Raw genomic sequence first — 23,912 nt, 5'->3', positions numbered from 1 at the left:
CCGGGTCATTTCACTCAGTTGACCTTCCTAAGCAAAAATGACAATTCAAACAAACCCTTGGTTTAATAAAGGTGAACACATTCTGCTCTGCATGTTCATCCTGATGAATTGCAATGTGAGCTGTTGAGAAGTTGTAGAAACCGAACGGTGGCCTGATGGGTCGATTTGTATTTTATTTAATTTGTTGTTGCTTTTTTGTTAAATACAAAGGGATTCTGGATGATCCATGTATTAACTAATGAACACATCTGTATCAGTGCTTCATTTTGTGTCTATTATTAGTTAAAAAACTGTCACTCTTGTGGTTTAGGGTTAGCTGAGAAAGCATAGATTGAGTTCTGTTGCTCAGACTATTTTTCAGCAGTAAATTTGATGTTGACGGACCGAAAAATGACAGTAAACTCCATGGCGGTAAACTCAGTGCCCTCATTTGGCGGTCATTATCAGCCTCTCATCTCTGTTCGTTATTAGCTATTCATCTTGCTCACAACACCATGCTGGCTCTATAACAAAGAGGCACTAATGTATGTGTGAGGAGCTCCTGGTTAGCGGTAACTTAAGACACTGTGATGGAGTTGGGTGAATGCAGGCTCTCAGTCTGCATCCCCGCCGCCTCCACCTTCTCATCCCCTCCCCGAGCAGTCTGTGTGGGCGCTCTTTGTCTGCTGGGAGCCCACTTCACATTGAGAGGACCCTACTTGTCAACTTCTTAAGTCAATAGGGAACAGAGGGAGCCATTCAGAGCCGGGCTCCGCTCAGACTCCTGACAAGACATTCCAGAAAAGCGCTGTGCTCCATTAGGTCCGGTAATAACCTGCCCCCCCCTCCCTTCCCCGCCGCACCAAAACACAAGATCTCATTTTGAATATTCCCATTTGGCAAATTTTTTCCAGAAGAAAAAGGAAACGGATTCCTGCTGAGAGTACTTTTTGAGCTAAATTGAAACATTACATGCTTGTTCTGGGAGGGGGAAGTCTTGTGTTTTCCTAGAAACCCGCCGGCTCGTCACCATGGTGGATCTGTGGCATGCTAATGTAACTGCCAAGAGAGCCGGAGGGGGAATTTACCCAACAGCGATGTGAGGAGAGCGGCCAACAGTGGGAAAGTTACCACATGTAAAGTGGTCAAGACCTTAAGCATGCTCGCTGCTGAACTACTGTGGGAACACTGACAAAATGTGTCCAGATATGCTCACCTTTAAATGCCAGAAATCCAGCAAAAGTAAAAATGTTAAACGGATTATTATTAAGGGAGTCTACAAACAATGTGACATCACAGCTGCTACGCCTCCTTCTTGTGTGGCCGGTGGATGTAGTGCAGCTGGAAATAAAACAGGAGCCAATCTGTGTGTGGCATTTGATTAAGCATAATTACATCAGCAATAACGCTGCTGTAATTAAGACAAGCGCTCTCCAGTCTTCTCACCTTGCTTGGCCATGGCTCTGCCGCTGTGGGTCGGGACTGGAAGTAAGGCTTGGGCGTCAGCAAAGGCACTGGTTTTGGCGACAGGCCTCGGGTGGAGGGCGGCTCGGACGAGCGAGAACGGATCTGAGGCCGCTGGTGCGACGAGTCTTTGGGAAACTCCTCGATGCGCGCCTCCAGCGTAGAGGTGAACTTTGGAGCCGGGGCGGACTGCTGCCGCAGATATTTCATGGGTCCGTTGGGGTCCGCGTCGAAGGGGTCCGGAGTCATCGGGGAGGGGGACAGGGAGAGAGGGAAGGGCGAGCCGGGATAGGAGGGGTCAGCGGATATGCTGCGGTCCAGCAGCTTGGGCAGCTGGAGGCGCTCCAGCACGGCGTCGCTGATGGAGAAACGCTGAGCGTAACGCTGGAGGATGGAGGACGCCTCCTCCGGGGTTCTGGCTCTTCTGTAAGCGTTACGCAGATCCTCCTCTCGACGCTCCCTGTTCAGGAGGGAACGAGGTGAAGGAGTGTTAAAACAAAACTGATATGATTTACACTCCTCACAACTTCACTATGTTCTTACACAGGATTTTACATATTACTAGTTGATGGTTCATCGTTTTTATAAGGAAAAGCACAGTATAATTTACATTTGTATAGTATAATTTGCACATGACCTTCATTACTTAACACACTTCCTTGATCCTCTTATAGATATTTGTCCATTGTTTGTCCTTACTGTTTCTGAATCAAGCAAAAAGAAAACCAAAATGTCGAGGGTAGGTTTTCACAATTCACAAATAAAATCAGTTAAAGTCCGATCTTACAGGTTTTACATACCCATATGATATAAAACTTTTCTTGTTGTACTCTGAGGGAAAATGTTATCTTTTCCATGACGTAGTTTATGGTTCACTGTTTAATAGAGATCATCGTTTACCTGTCAAATTCCTTGAACGTGGGATCATACCTGGCCAATAAAGCGGGCACTGATTCTAACATTTGATAAATGAAATCGTTGCACCTACTTGTCTTGAACTATCTCTCTGTAGGTCTTGATGCTTCTCCTCCTCTCCGTGATACAGGTGTCTCCTGTTACCAGCCGCTCCATCATCTTCCTCTCCTCCTCCTTCTTGATGAGGTCCTGGGAAACACTCCTCCTCCGACTTTTCCATCGGGCCAGGTCCTGACACACAAACATATTGGAAGTGCTTCAGTTTCAAGTAGAAATAGATCGGCACAGCAGGCGTTGCATGACCTGAAGCACTGCTCCTGTAAAACTGAATTAAGCTTTTTTTAAAGAGTCATTGTACTTGGATCTGAAAGCATTAAAGCATTTCATTTCATTTCATTTCATATTTGATTGATTTGCTCATTTCACTGTATGGTTTGAACACAATAATACACAACAAAAAAATGTTTTCTCATAATACTGAAACACTGTTCATGAGCAAACAGGAGCAGGAAGAAGAATACCTGCCTCCCTTTTCCTAATAACATAAGATACTGTTTAACAGAATGAGATGGCTAACCTGTTGTTTTCTCTTTCTTTCACAAAACAAAAAATAGATCAACAATATAGAAATAATCAAATACAATCAGTTAGATTATCTCAATACATTCATAATTTCCCAGAACCTTTTCTTTATACATTCTTTTGGTCACTGATGAACTGACACAATAGAGACAGAAAAATCTAAACTGCACAGATAAGAAGACATTAACTTAAAAGGTATCTTAACACACCGGTCCTAATCCTTAATCACACAGCCTTAAAGATATCAGGACAAAGCTGTGAAACTCACATCCTGCCAGTGATCCTCCTCTTCTTTCATCTGGTTGTACTGGTTGTGCATCAGTTCATGACGCACCTGACTGTGGGGCTGCATGAGGGCCTCTTCCTCACCGCGCATGTCGATCATGCTCACACTCCTAAAGGAGGGGAGGAGGGAGGGAGGAGGAGGAGGGAGGGAAACAAACACACACAGTGAATGCGAGTAATGCGAATGCTGAACTGTTCTTTATGCGTTACATTAACGCCCACTGGACTTTACATTTATTTTCCTACATGCACTCTGTGAGTAGGTTACATACACTGTAAGATTTCCACTGCACAGCTCCTACATTACACCTTTTGTGTCTTTTAGTTTTTTATATTTGACATTTTTAAATTCTATTTCATATATTGTAATATCTTCTTATTCTGTATTATTTAAGTTGTTTCTAGTTCTGCTTTATCTCCTTGTTAATTGTTTAGCACCAATACACCAAGTCAAATTCCTTGTATGTGTAAATTTACTTGGCAATAAACCCAGATTCTGATTCTGATTCTGATTCTGAGTGAAGATGACAAATAGTCATTCTGACATAGGGCATGGTTAAGTTATTTTCATAATTCCACGTGTGTGTTGCCATACGTCTGAGAGCAGCATGTTTGTTCACATGTTGGGCTTTATTTCAAAGTCATGTGGAAGTGGAAACACTGCAGTCATGAACTTTTCCAAGACTCAGCAGTGGCTCTCAAGTGCACATGAAAACTATTCAAACCCATTCAAAAATCCCATGTTCATAGATGAGGAGTAAAGAAAAACACAACAACAATGATTCCATTTCAATTAACGATGAGAAGCAACTAAACTGGAACCGATGGCTCAAGAACAGAAACCCAACCAACATGTTTCCTTCAAAAGTACTGAGTGCATTAGGCATGACTGGAATACAAATTATCATTCACATTTCTTCAGAAGACTCCGACACAGAAGGCTCCAACAACAAAGTTATTCAACATGTCTTCCCGTATGCAACCTGCCTTTTGTCTTTCAAATAATCCTCTATCATAACATGTCACATTCCAACATTTTTACAGATTTGAAGCGAGTATCATGAGAGGCAACAAACAGTACTTTCTTAAAACAGTCAAACACTATTTACAGCATTTTTTAGATAAGAGACATGAGTGTGATGAGCAGCCTTACAGTTCAGAGCATGCTGTTGTAATGGTTGTTCATTGCAGATTTAAGGAAACAAAGCAGGAGAGAGATTTGTCAGCTGACGGGATGACTTTACTCAAACATAATATCTCTACAAATCAACACAAGCAATCGATCCATCTCCCGCTTCTGAATCCTTTCACCTGCTTTCATGAAACCTGCACTTTTTGTGTTACAAGTAAATGATGATTACCAAGATGAAATTCTTATTAAATCATCTATATGATGTTATATGTTTTGTAAGTATTGTAAAGGGATGGGATGAGAAAGCGTGATTAAAATGGTTTTCGTCAAACATGCAGCTGGCGGGAGCGATGATGGGATGTTGGAGACAGATGGTTGAGTAAGTCCACTGAGAGGAAAAGATTGTAACCAGCAAATAAACTATTTCCTTTACATTTTTTAAAGCATGTATTTATAATACTTAAAGAATACAGGCTGGGGATGTTGTTTGACACTCTCGCAGCAACCCTGAAGTTACCAAAAAAATGCATAAACCTGTCTCAACTAAAAAAAGAATCTGCAGAAACTACTGCTTTCTACATATAATATTTACTTCTCATACAAGAGCTTACAGAATACATTAAGGCACTAATTAGAGACGCTCAGTCTGCAATTCTAAGATCCCGTGCTTTTCCATTTCAGAGGTTTTTCTACACTGAACACTAAACATTTAAAACCTGTGCAGAGTATTTTTTTTATGACGTAAAATCCGAAAAATAATTAATAAATCAAATAAAGTGAAGATGGCCTAAAGAAAGTTCTTCAAACTACTTAAAACATCGGCACATTTCCCCTCTTGTGGGTTAAAAAAAAAAAAAATTCTTAAGCAGGATGAATGATTAAATGAATTTTCAAGCGAGCTTTTCTTTGCAGAAGAGAGCAGAGCTGAGGCAGAGCGCTGAGCCTCTGAATGGTATGAAGACAACTTACTGTGGGTCATCTGACGCACTATGTGTGCTGCTGATTCTACAGAAGAGCATTGAGAGAGAGCACAATCACAAATGAATACACTCAGAGGAACATGTCATTCATCTGACAGTTAAAACACAGTGATGGGGGGATGGTTAGCTATCAGGCTAACATTGTGTGCTGTGATAACATCTCACTATTATGACAGATAGAATACAGAACAGCTGATAATGCTTTAAACATGCATGTCTGGAGGTTTTTTGATGCATTTGTGAGTTTATTGGTTTAATGATGATCCTCAAATCAAGCACAAGGGGGCAGTCTTATCTGCAACACAGCCAGAACAGAAGACAGGTTTACTGCATCACTGCAAACCAGAGACACTGTTAGCATCCAACAGATGAATATGGCTGGAAGGCAGCTGACACTTTAATATCAAAGAAAGCACATGCGCCTTTTATTAGACGGCACAAGAGGATGTGTCTCTTTTTCTGTCTGTACCGCTGGTTGAAGGTTTGGCCTTAACCACAAAGGTCTTCACACGGTCGTGTTTTAATGGAGCCTCGTCTCTGATGTTGGACGGGTGTGAGAGGAAGTGGGGCCTGTGGTTTCTGGCCATAAGAGGACAAGGAGACTAAATAAAAGAAACTTGTCACTGGATTAGGACCAGAAGGTTTGTAGTCTTTGATGGCTGTTGATATATTATAGAAAGATGTTTTTTTTTTGGGATGATGACAGCCTGTGATACAGCTGGACTTGCATCAGAGCAAAGGTCAGTGAAAGGTCAATTCATAATCAGCACATTATAGTACAATAGCTTGATTTATTCAGAGGTACTCTCACTCAAGAATAGCTCAATTATATCAGATCAAATTCAATGTAATGTCCTGAATTTTGTTCCTTAATTGGATTCCCTGAATAGATCAAACTTTGCAAATTGGAGTCACGGGAACGTTAATAAAAGACCACGCTATCCAACATTTTGTCTTCTCCAAATTTCTTTAAAAAAAAAAGAAGAAATGAGAAAAAATATACATTTTCATTCAGATTTTCGGTGCATTTTGAGTACAACATATGCATACACATATAGATGTCATGCAACCGTGAGGTAGTGAAGTCATTCAGGAGGAGCACCGCAGCCTGGGGTCAAGATAACATGCTGAGATGAAGCACTTAAACTACTGAATTGATGCTTTTATCGCCTGATTTTTAACGATGGAAATTCACAAAATGTAGTGCTGGATGTGGCTCACGTTGCTGGAAGATCGCCGTCCGCCCAAGATCCCTGTTGGTCGTCACTTTCACTCAGTGCCCTCCCCTTCCGTCGGCCTGCGTCTGTTGTTGCTGTTGCTGAAGCAGTTGCCATGGCAGCAGGCACAGGAAGGAAGTCGGAGAGGCCGGAGGTGGTGATGTTTTTGGGAGAGGTTAGCGTTTGCGGCTCAACAGCTGCACTTGACATGGCAGCGATGTCTTCCTTTACAGGTGGTTGTTTCCCAGTCGCGGCGACGGGACTTGTTGCGTTTCCGGCTAGAGTCGTCGATCGGTTGAAGAGTTCCTCTGAGCACGAGCGAGCTGGAGTACTGCAGAAAGCAAAACAAACTAAAAACGCACTGCTGCTTGCTTATCATCCTATATCATCTGACAGAATTCCTCTGAAGGAGCCAAAAAATGGAGTTTTTTTTTAAAGACATCAATCTATGAAAATAGCACAGCGAGGTCACAAATCCCCTCAGAGAGCAGACTGGATAGCAAAAACACAAACTGCAGTCGCTGAAACCTTCTGTTGTTTGTCATCCTGAGATGAATGGTTTACTTTCTGGGAGGATTATTATTGGACTGTAAATTCCCAGATCGCATGGCGGGGAGGGGAAGGCTGTGAAAAGGCTTCAGTCCCAGTCTGCTCAGGGTCAGGGAAGGAAGAAAGCCTCATTTCCTTACATCCTGAGGGTGGGTCGAATGTGCATGTTCCCTGCATGTGTGTGAGTGTGAACACAGTACACACACACACACACACACAGTACATTTTTGTGTGTACCTGCTCTGTGTATGGCTTTGTATTTGAAGGTGTGTGCAGGTTAGTTTGAGTGCTATATTTCTGGAAACGAGACACAGGCTTCCTTGCTTTTCTTGTCAAGTTTTTATCAGGTCAAAGTTCACAAGTGGGGATGTTTTTGTTAAGTAGTTAAATCCCTTATGAATTATTCCTACCCTTCCATATGTAACATGCAATACCTGCTCAAGCTCAGAAACAGAAGCACAAGCATGACACCCTATGTCTGTGTAAACCAAGTGAGAAACAACCACGCCTCAGCAGACTGCACTTTAAACAGCCATCTACACCTTGATGTTGAGTCCACAGTATCCAGTAAGACACACTGAAATGATCCGATTCCAACGTGAAGAAAATGCAAGCTGTGACAAACAACAAACTGTCCCTATCAAAGCCTTTGTACAAACATCTGAGAATTCCCCTTTTTCCTTGGAACACAGATAAACACAAGTCAGATGTTCTGCAGAGGATCCTTTTCCACTCCTCTTGAAATGCTGACAATTCAATCAACGCAACAATATTTGTGCCAGAGAGAGCTGGAAACTGGGGGTGTGACTGTGATAAATCTCCAACAAGATTGTGAATGAGGCGTCTGGTGGACTAAGAAAAAAAAACAAAAAAACACTGCACAGGGCCGGATTGTGAAATAACAACTTGAGACTTGAGCTGACAGAAGAACAGCACAGTGAAATACACACTGTATGCTCATAATCTAAACCTTGTTACTTGACATACATGTGACCCCTGGCTGGTCACCTTAATGAAAAAAAATCCACAACATCAGATGTATCTACATTTAGCTCGGTTACACTGAGCTACAGACCTCCCGCTGAATCAATGTTGCTCTGGATAAGATCAGAATCAGAAAGGATGATTTGTTAGCAGCAGTGCCAAAGAGAAAAAAGGGTTGGAAGGATTGAACCACCAGCTGTGAAAACTAGAACTGCATTCTATCAAAGAAAAAACAGCCCTGATGAAACTGGACGCTCATTTGTTCAGGGTTTATCCCGACTCATGGGGACATTGTTTTTGGACATATGTGTTGCTGCTGAGATTTCTTTTTGCACAGCACAAATTAAATTCCATTCCTCTTCTCTCCATGGCAGGGCATGCATAAGACTGTGAGGTAGATATCTCCAACTTGATCATGAAGCTGAGAATATCTGCAAAGCTTGATTTCCCAAGAGATATTATTTTCATTATCCAAATCTGGCTCCTACATTACCCAGAGTGCACCTGAACCACCAACAGTTCAATAAGAGAGTCATTGCATTACAGAGTCTAATGAAGCCTCAAGCAGAGACCAGTAGTGGGCTATTGATCTGGAATGAGCCAGTGTTTCCCCTACCAGTCATTTGCAGGCCACAACCCCAACATGACCCCCCTCCTTGGATGGAATTATTACCGTTGTTTTCAGACACAGAGCCGGTGCTCTGATGTTAGCCTACAAGCTAATCAAACAGGCACGTCCCTTACTTAAAGTGAATCAACTTTAGTTCTGCGTGATGAGCCAACCCGTCGGGGGAGCCAGGTCACCAGGTCACCAGGTCTCCACCCCTAACAGACAAACTTCTTTACAAATCCCCACTCCCAAATGTGTAGTCCCCAACAACGAACAATGTAGCCTCCAGTGACATCACATGAGGCAACCCATCACGGCCCCCCCAAGTCATATTTTTTTCACATATGCTAAACAACCCAACACCTGCAAACAGACTTCAATTTGCAAAACTGGTGGAGCTCCCCTTCTAGGAGAGTATGTGTGATGGCTTCAAACAAAATCAATTAGGTAAGCCGTTGCTGAGCGGGTTTAACACGCTATCAAAATAAAAACAGAAGGCAGCCGCGGATCCAAAGTCGACTTATAAGCTACATTTATTAATAGAAAACTTTTCAGCAAAAACTAAAATTCACAAAATAAAATAAACAAATCAGATCTCTATATCACGTATATCCTAAACGGCCCTTTGCAGTCAAAAAACTGTTCCGCTTCCCCCACTCTCATTCTCCCCCCAGGTGTCCTTAATCAACTTAAATTACACTGCCGATACGCCGCGGCTCCGCCCCCAAAGAGAGCGAAATTAGGCACAAAATACCCCAAATCAATTAACAAACGGTAAAACCAAAAGAAGCCAGAATCAACAATAATATAAACAAATAATTCTAAATTCATTAATGTTCTCTTTTCTATTTTTTAACTGTAAATAATTCATATGGCCACAAAAGTATGCAAGAATGTACAAAAATCAACAATTTCTTTGTAAATAAATACTCAAAATAATTCAGAGCTTTGAACCAGATTTCATTATGTTTTATATTTGGAAACTATGAAACAGAAATGTGTCAAAAAAAGCGATCAGGGCTGCTGATTTGGGTTTTGGAGAAAAACAAAAATCAAGGTAAAAACCTTTGCTCAGAGGTGACCGTCAGGTGAGTCTCCTTTGGGGGGTCTGCATGGGGCTGGGGGAGGCTATAGGGCAGAGGCTCACTGCTCCTCCTTACGCCTGCTGCGTGGATCTCAATGTAAGGTGGGGAGGCTGGCAGACTCCCTCCCTCATCGTCCATTTTAGACTGGTTCTCCTTCTGAATCTGTATCTGGGGTTTGCGGGGCGAGGTAGGGGACAGGATTGGGGATTCTCCAGGTGGGACGTCTAAGCTAGGGATAACATTTAGACTGTAACACGATCCATTTATACGACACACACAGACGGGTGGGGGAGACATAATCCAAATGGAACAAAATTAACAACGACAATATGAGGCATGGTCATAACACACCATCAACACAAAAAAGGGGAATGAAGTTTTGCACACACACAATGACGGGAGGTAAGAGGGAGAACACCAGGATGGATGAAATGGAAGGAGATGGAGAAAAAAAAACAAAAAAAACAATAATGCAAATTCAATCAGTACATGCTTTGTGATGCAAAACATAACACAATGGATGAAGTTAACAATAGAGGGGAATGAAAGACAGATGAAGAACAAACACTGGGTGAAACACACACACACACACACACACACACACACACACACACACACACACACACACACACACACACACACACACACACACACACACACACACACACACACACACACACACACACACACACACACACACAGCACTTTGACATGTAAACCCACTTGGCTAAAACTAATTAGCTTGCAGATATTTGGTTTTTGATTCAACATCTTCGATCTCCTGCTGCTGTCTGTGAAAATCCAACTAAATCTTAAAACATCAACCTTCAATCAGGTCCTGTGATTCCCCCTACACTACACACACACACACACACTACACACACACACACACTCACACAACTAGCAAAACTGCACACATATGGACACAACTGATCAAAGCATACTATGGATTCCTCGTAGAAAGCTTACATTTCAAACGTCTTCACTGGATGCCATGCACTAATCATCAAATTCAAAATCAGGCCTCCAGACTCAAATCTGCCACACTTTGTTTGTTTCAATGCAGCATGCTTCACACTTTTTGTTTCATCAGAGCCAAAGCCTTTTGTCAACACACATCTGGCCTCCATCAGCCCCTCCCATATGAACAGAGCTTGACATAATTAAATAAACCCAAAAGGATGTTGGTGGGTTTGTCCGACTCATTTCTAATTCGATAGTTTTATCGATAATGTAAGCTAAAAACGAGGTCACAGAAGCACCACTTGTCCTTAAATAACTGGTTAATTACACTACTGACCCGGCTGACACCAGCAGCGTTCGCTACTAGACTGGTCACATGACTAATTTAAAATCCATCATATCAAATCAAAACTCAGCCGTATCATCACTCTGATTCAAACTCAAAATGTTCAAGTGTTTTCCAGAATTCGGTCAAACAAAGCATGTTGTAAATGAATCAAGTTATGGTAACTGAGGGCGCCGGATAGCCTGCTGGTTATATAACTCGCCCCATGTCCAGAGGCTATAGACTTCACAGTGGGCGGCCCGGGCTCCCTCTGACCCTTCTGCACTTTGCCACATGTCATTCCCCTCTCTCCTCTCTCTCAACACAGTTTCCTCCTCACTCCACTGTTCTCCACTACGATAAAGGCAAACAATTAAAAATACAAATCTATAAAGTTGTGGTAACTGGGATTACTCTCCTCTGATTGGACTGCAAATGAAATCTTGATATTGAAAATCTCTGTTTTTATAATATTAAAGTATTAAGTTGAACTGCACAAGACACATTTACGTCAGATTAGTGAATCTTTTTTTTTTTTTTTTTTAAAGATTTATTTTTGGGCTTTTTGTGCCTTTAATTGAGAGGTAGGACAGTGGATAGATTCAGAAATCATGGAGAGAGAGAGAGAGTGGGGAATGACATGCGGGAAAGGAGCCACAGGTGGGATTCAAACCTTGGCCGCCCGCTTGGAGGAGCAAAGCCTGCATACATGGGGCGCAAATCTTTATACACTTGTTAATAACAGTGCCAACTCACAAGCTAGCGTTCTCTCTATGTGACAGTGTTTTTTTATTTCCTCCATCAACTCTTGAAGTCAGACTCACCTGAATGGCCTCTCGCCCCCTACAGGTGAAGTAGCAGTGCTCCAGCTCTTGCGGCCCCCCTCCTCTTTGTCGTTCCTCTTCTTGCGGAGAGGCGTGGGCACATACCCGCTCTGGTTGCTCTTGTTAGGCAGGTACTGGTTGAAGGGCATGGCGGTGCGCGGCTCATTGATGGACGTCCGTCGTGCCAACATGTCGTCCTTACGCACGTCTGGCATCTTCCTGTGGAGGGGACCGTCGGACTCTGAGTCACTGCCGCGGCCTGGTGGGAGAAGGAGACGGGAAAGTGAATTCTGCAGTTAAACTATCTGTAAGTTTGTTTTTTGGAGATTCTGTGGTGCACAAACATTTTACAATTTGTTCAGCTAGAAAATAAAAAAACAGAACAATGCATGTCCACACTTCCTGTTTGTGCATGTGTGTATTTCAGGCCTCTGAGTGGGAGAATCGTGTCTCTCAATAACACAGTCTAAAACCAGAACTTCCCTCAGGGATTAATAAAGTATGTATGAATGAATAAACTAAAAAATAAAATGTTAAAATTGTAACAAAACACATAAATATATCACACAATAAATGACTTCTTAGTTCTGTACTCCATCAACTCTCCCATCCAAATGTTTGATTATTATTTTCAGTGTGCTTAGAAAATCATCTTGCAGTTTTTCCCAGCAATTAATTGAATTAATTACATCCCACAGAGTCTATCAACCTGATGAATGAGAATGTATTTAATAAGGATTCCCCTTGAATTATCCCAGAGAGCAATATTCTTTCAGCTTGCTACGTAATTTTCAGAGAGAGAGAGAGAGAGAAGAGAAGATGCACAAAAGAGAGTTCAACAAAAGAAAAAGTTAAGCAGTGAAACATTTGATTTAGGAGTCTCACTGCTGATTCCCAAATCTCTATCCGGGCTACACAAATAAGCTTCACATCTACATAATTTCCTTCCAGGCTGTTACATCCAATCGGCAAACATAAAAGTGCTGTTACAGTGTTATTATATACGTGTTGCAGTCCAGCTGCTGGACATAAATCAAACCCCAGGCAGGCTGATGGCTTGTTTTTGTGAAACAAAGCAAGTAACATAAATCATCGCTAAATTTTGTATTGTGCGTCTTGTGCTGACTAAATTCTAACCTACAGTGCGGAAGACTTCACTTAGGATGCCTCCGCGTCTATGTGTTATCGTGTTTGAAACACATTGTTAGCACTTTAATGTTAGTGGTAACACCTGGCCTTGCAGAAGTTCATTGCTCAAGGACTTTCCCTGCTACATGTCTTAAATTCCTCTGCAAGACGTTCACATGTAATCCTCAGAGGAGAGAAATAAGGACAAGATTTACCCTGAGTTCATACCGGTCATTTCCACCTTCATTACACTGTAGTATTACTAAAGGTAATCCCAACATCGGGGACCAGCAGGTAATGGATACCTGCAGCCTCGCTTTGCTCAAGGTCCCTCAAAATTCCTCCCCAAGATGTTCAGCACATGTGCTACTGGAATTCCCCTCCCTTTGAACGCGTGCACGCTAAATCTGATGACTCAATGTATATATTTTCCAAGAAACCCACAATTTCAACCAGATCTGAACCGTTAAATCTTCTCTTAGCTCTAAACAGATACATGTGGAATCAGAAAACTGCTCTCAGTGGAAACAAACGTCATATTCTTCTAAACTGGTGAAGAACCCCTTTTCTTTCAATCGACTTCTTCATCTTGATGTGGTGGAAAAGATCGACAGATCAAGGTCCAAAAGAGGCCTTGAGGTATCTGCACTTCCCACCAATGAACGGTTTAATTATATCTCTTAACCCATCAATTGGAAACATGAGTGACTCTACCATCCAAGACGATCAACCCTTAAGGAACAACACATGTCTTTATGGGGTGATGCACTCTCTCTGCACATGTGGAAACACTGAAGTCTGGGGGAACATCTTTCATGGGTCAATGCCATACTGTGCCAGAGATGCACACACACTTATTTACATCAATATTCATCAAAATGCATTTATACTGCAGGAAATGCAGAATCAATGGATAACAGCTCAATATGAGCTACACAAAAAAAAAAGAGAGGAAGGATCAGAATAACATGAAGAGTGATAGAGATACCATCATGGCCTCTAATGGCAGTAAAGTGAATTAAATGATGACACTTTCTGGGATGGTATTCATGCTTTTCCAATTCTCCCATATTATAAAGCACATCTTTCTAGGCAGGAGGACGCCTGTTGTGGTCCAAACTTTGTTTTCTACACACTGTGCCAGAAGTGAAAAAGGTTGGACTGAACCAAAACAGTATGGACAAACAATCATCTGGGTTATTTGTATATTTTCAAACAAACCCCTAACAAAAGAGACAATAAAGTGTTGGGAGGGGAACTAATACTTTGGTTAATCATTTGACAAATGGGGAGGCAAGCCCCAACCAAAAAGAGGCTAAATCCCTGCAGAATCTGTGTTATTGATATACTTTGTTTTTAACTTCACAATCAGTTGCCAAAGGGACGAATCCGAAGAGATGGCTCGTGCAATGAAACAGACCAGTATCATTTTACCAACGATGTTTCAAACAGCAACAGGGATTTTGAAAATGGAAACATGGCGATACTAGCCAAAAGAAAGGAGAAATCTGTCCGAGATTGGAGGCTAAAGGCAGGCGCCAAAGCACATATTCTGAATCTGACTTTAAAAAATACTGAAATCCTGATTTACTGATCTGCTCCAAAGCTGCAAAATCTTGTGATCTTGTGCTTTAAATCTTTCTATACTGAGGTTGGGTGTTAATCATGCCCCAGAACAGGCATCAGAAATGTTATTTATTTAAACCATATTGATGATATCAGTTTATTCTTTCAAGAAGCCTGAGAGTAGCACTATGGGTTCTGCAAAAACAGAAAAGGGGTGGGGGTGATTCTTATTATATAATAGCAGAAGCACAAAGTGTCTCATTTGTCATCACTGTATCCATGTACAAAACTTGGCAAAAACAAAAGAACATCGCTATTATTGAATCTCTTTCAGGGATTGAATTAAAGTCTTCTCCCTGTCCTCTCGTTGCTGTCGGGGTGAAGTCCGCTCACTGAGCTGATTGGAGAAAGGGCTTTGTCTAAAGGTCAGGGCAGAGAAAACCTGGCTGGGTCAAGTTGGTGTGCTTTTTTGATAAATGATGCTCTTGTTCTGAGTGTACTCAAAGCTCCCCCGTGATTGGATGATAGCCGCATTGTTCTTCTGTTCCAACTTTTCCAGTCTGTGCCCCCTGGGTCTGATGTGAAAACTGATGTATGGCACCCTCAATAAAAGTAAGGGCTAACACATTTCATGATGCCAAATTTACACTGCAAGGTACAGCACCTCACCTCGCTCAGAGTAGCTCTTCTTTGGGTTCTCCAAAGTTAGAGGTAATACCTGGAACACTGTAGATATTAATTATAGAGAAAACACGCTCAACTCCCTTTCAACCTAAAACAACTGAATCCCGAAAAATGGGTTAGATGGTTTAGAAGATAAACAATTAGGACAGCACTCCAAAAATGTATTTTAATTGCCACACAGATGTTTGCAGCAGACGCTCTTCAGCGTGTAACCGGCAATTGCCTCAAAAATTGCCTGTTACACGCTGAGGAAGAGCGTCTGCTGCAAACGTCTGAGTGGCAATTAAAGGCTTTGTATGCGATTGTTTTGATCCAGCAGATGTCGCCCTTGAGCACCAGCATGAAACCAAAACAACTTGCGCTGCATTGTTGTGTTAGCATGCTAATGCTAGCGATCTTTATTATGCTGGTATCTTCACACTGCATGTAAATTTACCTGAAATGAGCGTGATCTAGAAACACAGTTTTAGGACTCTGAAAACTCTGAAAACATCACAGACAGTGGGACTCGGGTGTTACACCCATTGTAGACAGTCATGACTCACAGAGTTATTTTCAGAGGATATACTTGATTTATATTATATTTAAGTGTAAAAAATTGCACATAAAGCCTTTAAAATCCATTGTAGATATTTCCTGGGTCAAGGTTCCAAACTCAGCCTTGATAATAGACAACAGAATTGAAACACTGCACAACAGATAAATCAGGGAGAATGAGCACTGGGCAATACACTGATTACAATATAGTAAATCATACACAAACTGCCAATTTGAATTGCCAAGCTTCTACAGCGTCTGCAATGTGTTAAACACTAGACCAAGATTTTTATCAATGGTAGCCAACATAAGGAATCTGTGGTCAGTGACGAGATGCAGAGAGGTGCAGTGTTTGGGTTGCATTTAAGAGAAAGTCACAGCAGTCTCACAAGTCATTACAATGACACAAGATCCAGCCTACACTGAGGGAGGAAGCATCTGCAGCTCAACATAAAGTGAATAAAGAACGCTAAATAAATCCAGCTAAGCTTTGTAAAAGAGCCAACTGGACAGGAAAAAGTCTCTAAAGTTTTAAGAGGTGGAGATTTTAGATCATATTTAACTGTCCTTTCTTTCCTCCTGTGCAAGACTGAACCCCAAAATATTCTCGACAGAAAACAGGAAATACCCATTCAAGAAAATGTTGAGATACAGTAATTTATTAAATTGTGATGTTTCAACTAATCCACTAATCCAAGACATTTGTGTGTCATTTCTTTTTTGGCCATCATGTCTCTCTTTTATGACTATTTTTCATCAGAAGAAATAAATGTTGTTAATGTCTCTGAAATGACAGGTTGTGTTACTTTACTACACATTTAAAGTGTGTGTACTGAATTAAAAGCAGCCTGGTGATGTGACTAATCAAGCTGTGGGTTGTTTGTGTTGGTGGACAGATTGATTGTGGTAAAGCTTGTGTATCAAACACTAGAGGGTTTAAAATAAGGTCTTTTGACAGCTTTATTTTTATTCTACTGAAGAAAGACAAAAAGCTTTGTGGCTCCTGGCTGTGATGGATTTCTCCTTATTTGATCGTTAAATGTTATGAACAATTAGGAATGTTCCCAGCGGCTTATTTCAAATCAAGAGCCAATTTAAGTTCAGACTTAGTTGACTCATCTAAAGTTAGGAAAACACTGAGAGCATCAGCAGCAAGGATTTCAAATTGGCTAACAGTAGGAGTGTTTGCACTGCCAGTCTTCAGACCTCCTGGCAGGTTAAATGTGGTCATGCATTGCTTTGTTCGAGTGGTTATATGCTGAGTTTACCTGACACAGCCTATATACTGTATTTTCATTTTCTAGATCAAACTGTTTTGCTCCTATATGAGATGCTATTCCTTCACTGTGCTGGAATACAATGTGACTAGTTTCAGACATTAAAATCTGAGGTGTGCCAATGATAAATCTTTTATCTGTGGCTCTCCATCTGGAGTTTGAAATTCTTATTCCTTTTTTATATTTCTGGTGGTTTTCTTTTTTTTAAACTTATTTCTGAGAAGTAAAACATCCAACAAGGGTTTTGAGTCCCTCTGACTGCTGGTGACAGCAGCTTAGGCTGTGGAGACGGCAGCTTCCTCAGCACTTCCTTCAAAACAAAAACACAGCCTGACAGGATGACTGGTCTCACTCAGTTTTCCCACGTGAAGTCTAGAGATGAAACTTGCATCAAGAATTTTGAAGACTGTTGTAACCTTTTATAAGCTGCCACTGACATTTAAAAAAAAGGGACGGATTCGTACTAAGTGTACCAATCAACAGCTTTCATTGACAGCAGATGGTGGACTTGGCATAATAAAGTACTTCTACACAGCCAAACTCTATCTTAGACTTGATTTTTTTGACTTCAGCACAAAGAATAAAACAAGTTCATAGCTGTTTGAAGTTTGTTCGTTCTTGAGAGTCTAACCTTATGTATACTTTTCATGCTACTGAGTTGGATTCATTACATTCCTTATTATCTAAACAAGTCATGATACAGGCAGACCTAAACATTTTCTTTATGTTACATCTTGCACGTTGTGGTACCTGGGATTTTAACTGTCTTTAATAAAGTTTAACTATGTTTGTGTGTAGTGTGATTGTGTTGTTAAATCAGAGTCTATACATGTATCTATTGTTTGAATCTTAAAGGAGACACAACCATTAAGAAACACACTGAGAAGAGAAGAAGGTGTTGATGTAGATAGAAAGTAAGATATTAATTAAATACATGTTTATGGAAAGTAGCAGGTGGGGAGAATTAGAAATAGCTGTCGGGGGGAAATGGAGCATAAGCCTGTTTCAATGACAGCTGAGTCAAAATAGATTTAAAGTACTTGATTGATAAAGAATAAATTGATGGAAACCTGTACATTTTGTGACCACTAAAAGGGCTTTCACACTTGCAAAAAACTCCTGATAAACTCAGGATATTTCCAGAAGGAGCAAACAGCCACATTTTTTAATCAGACTTTACCCCCCTTGTATTTTTTCCGCAGCAAGTCTGATTGAGCTGATGTTAGAACACAGCAGGATATTCTTCAGAGAAATCAGCTTGAGCCAATTGGAGGTGGGAGTGACGTTTATATATACTGTGACTGGAGTCAGTGCATTGACTGTCTACCCATGGTTGCTACGATCTCTGCCCATGTAATTAAACGGCTGCATTATGTTTTCTGTTCGTCAGGCATGTTATTCTCCGCTCTTTTGTTGACATTATGATTCTGCCAAACTACACGCAGCATTGATATAAAAGCACATTTTCTCATTACAGCATCGTATAGTGGACTCTGTTTTGCTCCGTCTGCTACTTTCAGTTTTTTATTTTATGTCACGTCTTACCTCGGGAGACCCCCTGCTCCCCCTCCTGTCTGATTTAACATGTGAATTTGCATTTTGTACAATCCACAAAGGATGAGGATGTTTAATTATATGTGACCTTTATTCTTAAACCAAAAGCCGCCTGGAAGTATCGTTGACGGACTGTAAGCTTTCATTCATACAACCACACCTCATTCTCTTCTTTGTCTCACTACAAGAGGATGTTTCATCTCTGCCTCTCTCTGCTGCTGTCACTCATCTCACTGCACACTTAAACAGAGTCATCAAACAGCTGTAGTCCATGACGACAGGCTTAAACACTCAGCACAGAACCCCTTTTGTGTGGATGTCAATGACAGGGTCGGAAATCCTCTGTGAAAGGTGTCACAAACACAACGAGACAGTAAGCTTGGAAAGGCACAAAGGCTCAGGGCTTACTGTACTGTGCATAAAAACGTGAACCAAAACAGAAGCATAGTTACACAAAATACAGCAAAAGGCAAAAACCTTCAGAGGATGAAGAATCAAGAGGAGAAAATAAGCAAAAACAAATTAAGAGTGGAAGATTCATTCAAATGCTTTCATAGAGTTATTCAACTAAAATAAATAAAATTGTTTTTTTAATAAATAATGAACAAATCATATTCTCCTCCTTTTCAACTAGTTTAAATATGGTAAGCCTTAGAGCTCCTCTAAACATGTCTGTGAAGTGTCTTGTTCTAAATCTACTCTGATCCTGTATTTGATCATGTCTATAAACCCCTCTATTTCAGCCCTGCTCAGAACAGGCTGTTTCTGTGTCTGTACCTTTAAATATGTAAATGAGCTGTGTCTGGGTGTACTCGGTGCTTTGTTGCTCCATGTCCTATTGTTTACGGTGAGAAGGCAGACTCAGAGGGCAGAACAAACACCTAGCTGTGGGAGTGTCACCCACCTGGGGGAGGGGCTACGGCCCTTTGTGATGTCATGAAGGGAAAATCTCCAAACGGCCTGTTTGAGCACACATTTTCTGAAAAGTGGAGCAGGTAAAAGACGGAGAGGATGGACTTTTCTTATCATTGGGGGGTTTGTAGACGGACTAGAGACACAGTAGTTTTAGAAAACCATGGTAAAATGTATTTTGTATAATATGTGACCTTATTGACCATTATTGTGGTGCTTAGGACGTCTTTAAAACATATTAAAATATTAGATAATAACTACTTTCTACATTCCCAACATGTATCTGATGCTCTTAAAAGGAGTGACCATCAACAGGGCAGAGGCTGGTTTCTCATTATGTTCTGACTGAAACTCTAACTTGATTTTAATTGAGGAATCAGATGTGTACACAGGGAACTGCTTGATTCTACAATTCTACATCTGCATCATATCAAACCCTTTAGCTTTTAGCTTTCTTGCCGCTTTTATTTTATGACCAAATGGGAATATTTCTCAGAGGATAAATCAATAAAGTGCCTTTTGAATGTCGCCTGTCACAGCTCTCCTTGGAGGCCATGTTGGTGGAGTTAACATTAAACCAATGAAAGGTGTTAAAAACAAAAACAGATGTGACGGGTTTATTATTAAAGCAAAGATTGTAAATGTTTTTATTTTAATCTGCATTGTAAACTGACCTTAGACTTCTGTGACTGAAGAACTGATAACAGACACACAAAAGTTACTTTAGCTGCTTTTCTGAGAAGAACACAAAGACTCCTGTGCATGTAGCCTTTGACCTCGATTAATCACATTAGATTCATATTCTTTTTTTAATTTCTAACTGAACTGGAGACATTCACAGGCACTGGAAACAAGGTTTTACAAAAGTGGAATCAGAAACACAAAATGGCATGAAGACTATATGATGATCTATATGGTAACATTGCTTTTACTAAATTCCTTTAAAATGAAGCTGAATGTGAAATTAAACAGTAGCCATAACTTGACTTCAAAACAGGCATCACACTGAGATCATTCACATTATTCTTTTAAATAGCCTTTGACCAACACAGGGTGTTGTCCTGCAAAAACACACAGAGAACAACATGCTCTACTATAGAAGCACCATCAGGACAATGCACCTCGTTTATCCTGAGGCTCTGAGAGGAACTGAGAATATTGAGATTTTTAAACACAGTCTTAAAACTCATTTATTCAGTCTGGCTTTTATATAAATTCAAATCCTAACATTATTGTATTGCCTTTTTTTATCCTACTACAATTTTAAATATTCTTATATTTAAGAATTCTCCTATGTATTAATTTTAATATCTTATTGCTTTTATGCGTCATATTTTATTTTTTTCATTTATATATATATATATATATATATATGTATATCTATATATTTCTTTTCATTCTTATTAGTGTGCATTAGTCTCGCAATGATTTTATAAACTACTTTTTCATCAACAACTTTTCTGCACTCTTGTAAAGCACTTTGAACTGCAATTTAATTTGTCTGAAAGGTGCTATATAAATAAAGTTTGATTGATTGATTTATCTATAAGTCTGGACACCACAATCGACCCACACACAACAGCCAGTATTGAATAACTGCACTCTCAAAAGCCATGCAGTCAGGCCGTTTAATGACACAATGGATATGAGAAAGATTTGACCTGCGACCTTTGAAAGGTTGGTCTGTTTGACCACAAGATCAAACTTTCACAATCAATTCAAAACTCTTCAAATGATGAAGACTGAGAGGAGTGGAATATTTCCTACCATCGCTGCTGCCACGGGTGACCAGGACGTCCGGTGACGGGGTTTGTCGTGAGCGTGAACCGAAGGAGTCCAGACTGTCGAACGAGTCCTCGCGGCCGTGCCGTGGCGGGGAGAGAGAGTCGCTGCGCTCGGAGTCCCAGCAGTCGATGTAGCCACTGTCCCGGATGCTACGTTTAGGGCTCTCTGCTTCCTCTGCCTCCTGGACCGTTACACGTGGACAGGTGAGATGAAAACACACAGATTCAGCATCACATGCAGGTATGAAGAGGGAAAGATGACATTTTTGTCAAAAGCAACATCTTAAGAAGAGTTTAAAGTCCTGACACACACAAATATTTCCCTCTTAGTCCTAAATAAACTCATTTTCCTTCACTCCCTCAGAGTTTTCTCCTCCTTTACTTTTGCTCAGATCTTACTGAATAAGTCTCTCTTCACCTCAGTGACCCCTCCCTTTGTCTGTGTGCAGTTGAAACACGTCTCTGTAGCTAATGGAAGGTGGAGAAAGGCCTTTCCTGTCTACCAAAAGACTTCCTGTTCTTGACCTGTGGACCGCCTGTTACGCAACTCCCAAATCTCTGAAAAACTTTGTCTTATGCTTTCAAACAGGCTGTAGAGCCATAGAATTTCTGTCAGACATAAGGTTTTTTCTTTGTCCTATATTCAAGTGTCTTCAGTAAAGGAGAAACGTTTTAAAGAGAAGTTTTTTGGTACAGATGGCTGGATTGTTTGCTTTAAAACCCAGCGTCAGTTTTCTGATTTTAAATCTCTATTTCATCACCGACAGAATCTATACCAGCCTGTTAGAGGCTTTATGTGTGATTTTTCACACTTAAATATTATAGAAATCAAGTATATCATCTGAAAATAACTCTGTGAGTCATGACTGTCTACAATGGGTGTAACACCCGAGTCCCACTGTCTGTGATGCTTTCAGAGTTTTCAGAGTCCTATCTTCAGTTTGTTTACATCGCCCGGACGGCCGGCTGACTCCTCCCCTCGTGTATAAAAGTTGTTTAATTGAGGGACTAGAGAAAAGAAGAATAACATACTGTACTCACTGCTTAACTGTGTTTCTAGATCACGCTCATTTCAGGTAAATTTACATGCAGTGTGAAGATACCAGCGTAATAAAGATCGCTAGCATTAGCATGCTAACACAACAATGCAGCGCGAGTTGTTTTGGTTTCATGCTGGTGCTCAAGGGCGACATCTGCTGGATCAAAAAATCACATATAAAGCCTTTAAGTGAGGACGTAAATGTTTTTTTTTCTTCGGGTGGGAAACTGCCCCTCAAACCAAAGCACTGAACTGAGCTACTTTCAACAAGAAAGCAGATGAAACTGTAGGAAAGCCAGCCATTCAACTGCATCTTGCTTTTCGATTATCGTTTTTTTTTGAAGGTCCAGTTTCCATTTTGAAGTATTGGAAGTTAGTAAGTACGTGCCAATTTAATTTGAAATGTGTGCACCTGATGTTCTTTCATTAGTCTTGTTATGAATCTCTTTTGTGTCATAGAAACGTGGCTTTGTTTTGGTCAGCTGCAAACTGTGAACATCTGTTGAAGTAATTTTGCTGAGTTGGCAGCGATCTTTTCACTTTTATTGAACGGCAAAGGGACGTCACAAGGTGGAATAAATTGCATGGGGGTGACATCATGGTTATGAGCGGTTGTCCTGTGTGTGTGTGTGTGTGTGTGTGTGTGTGTGTGTGTGTGTGTCCCGAGGGCATACTAGTGCTAACTTTTCTCTTTGTGGTGAAACCAGGTGGATGATGACAGCAGAGGTAAAGACTGCCTCGGATGATTTCTGAGTATTTGAGGTATATTTAACAGAAATACTCTTTCAGAGCGCCTCAGATTCAATGATTCAGCAAAATGTCCTTGTAAGTATTTTGTGAGGACTTTCAGACACTGCTGGTCTGTGATGTTCTGTTTATAGGAAGTGACAGCTTCTCTCCACTCCTCCTCTCCCGTCTTCTTTGTCCTCCAGCAGCGGTGGTTGCTGGGAGATTTGCTACAGAAACGACTGACTGCATTGTCCATGTACTTAAGATTTTCATGATATTTTTTTTTAACACCCTGGAAACTACTTTACATGACTTAGCAAACCTTTCGCATCTGTGACAGCAGGCCCTCGAACTCTTTCAGGTCCAGCGTGGGCCCGTTGTAGGAGGTACAGCCGTTGGCAGCTCGACCCAACCAGTAGATGGTGATTAAAACCTAAAGGAGAGGAAGAGTGCAGACAGTCAGAAAGTCGACAGATTGGAGACAGTTTAGCAAATATGTAAACATTCGAGACATCTCGGTTCCTGAAGGTGACAGAAGTTGACTTGTTTTTATTATTTAATAAATTAACTATTGAGTACAACTCAGGAAGGGACAAGAGTCTTTCCAAACCGATGAAAATACTTGTTTTGAGATAAAATACTTCAAATAAATAAGAACCGAATCAACTTAGGGCTGCATCCTGTCAGAACACCAAGGGAAGGGTGGGAGAGGAGGGGAGGCAGTCGGCTGAAGGGACAGCTTTGTTTTGGTTTGAGAGCAAAGTTTTTGCAAACAAGTGGACTGTTGTTTAACCATTTAATGACCTGA

At 40.9% G+C, this 23,912-nt stretch overlaps 1 protein-coding gene across 1 annotated transcript in view; it reads right to left on the bottom strand.

Annotated features, from left to right (window-relative positions):
• LOC109998244 (LIM and calponin homology domains-containing protein 1) overlaps positions 1 to 23,912 on the bottom strand; it is a 100,266-nt gene that overhangs the window by 18,302 nt on the left and 58,052 nt on the right. Inside the window, exons 6-14 of the mRNA XM_065959067.1 lie at positions 23,427 to 23,537; positions 21,320 to 21,518; positions 11,895 to 12,153; positions 9,763 to 10,029; positions 6,559 to 6,885; positions 5,327 to 5,362; positions 3,209 to 3,335; positions 2,432 to 2,589; positions 1,426 to 1,903 (exon numbers count right to left, since the gene is read on the bottom strand). Of these exons, the coding sequence (XP_065815139.1) occupies positions 1,426 to 1,903; positions 2,432 to 2,589; positions 3,209 to 3,335; positions 5,327 to 5,362; positions 6,559 to 6,885; positions 9,763 to 10,029; positions 11,895 to 12,153; positions 21,320 to 21,518; positions 23,427 to 23,537 (1,962 nt within the window). The remainder of the gene's footprint in view (positions 1 to 1,425; positions 1,904 to 2,431; positions 2,590 to 3,208; positions 3,336 to 5,326; positions 5,363 to 6,558; positions 6,886 to 9,762; positions 10,030 to 11,894; positions 12,154 to 21,319; positions 21,519 to 23,426; positions 23,538 to 23,912) is intronic.

This window comes from Labrus bergylta, chromosome 9, assembly GCF_963930695.1.
Source record: "Labrus bergylta chromosome 9, fLabBer1.1, whole genome shotgun sequence".
In the NCBI taxonomy this organism is placed as follows: Eukaryota; Metazoa; Chordata; class Actinopteri; order Labriformes; family Labridae; genus Labrus; species Labrus bergylta.
This window is presented reverse-complemented; position numbering and strand designations above follow the sequence as displayed.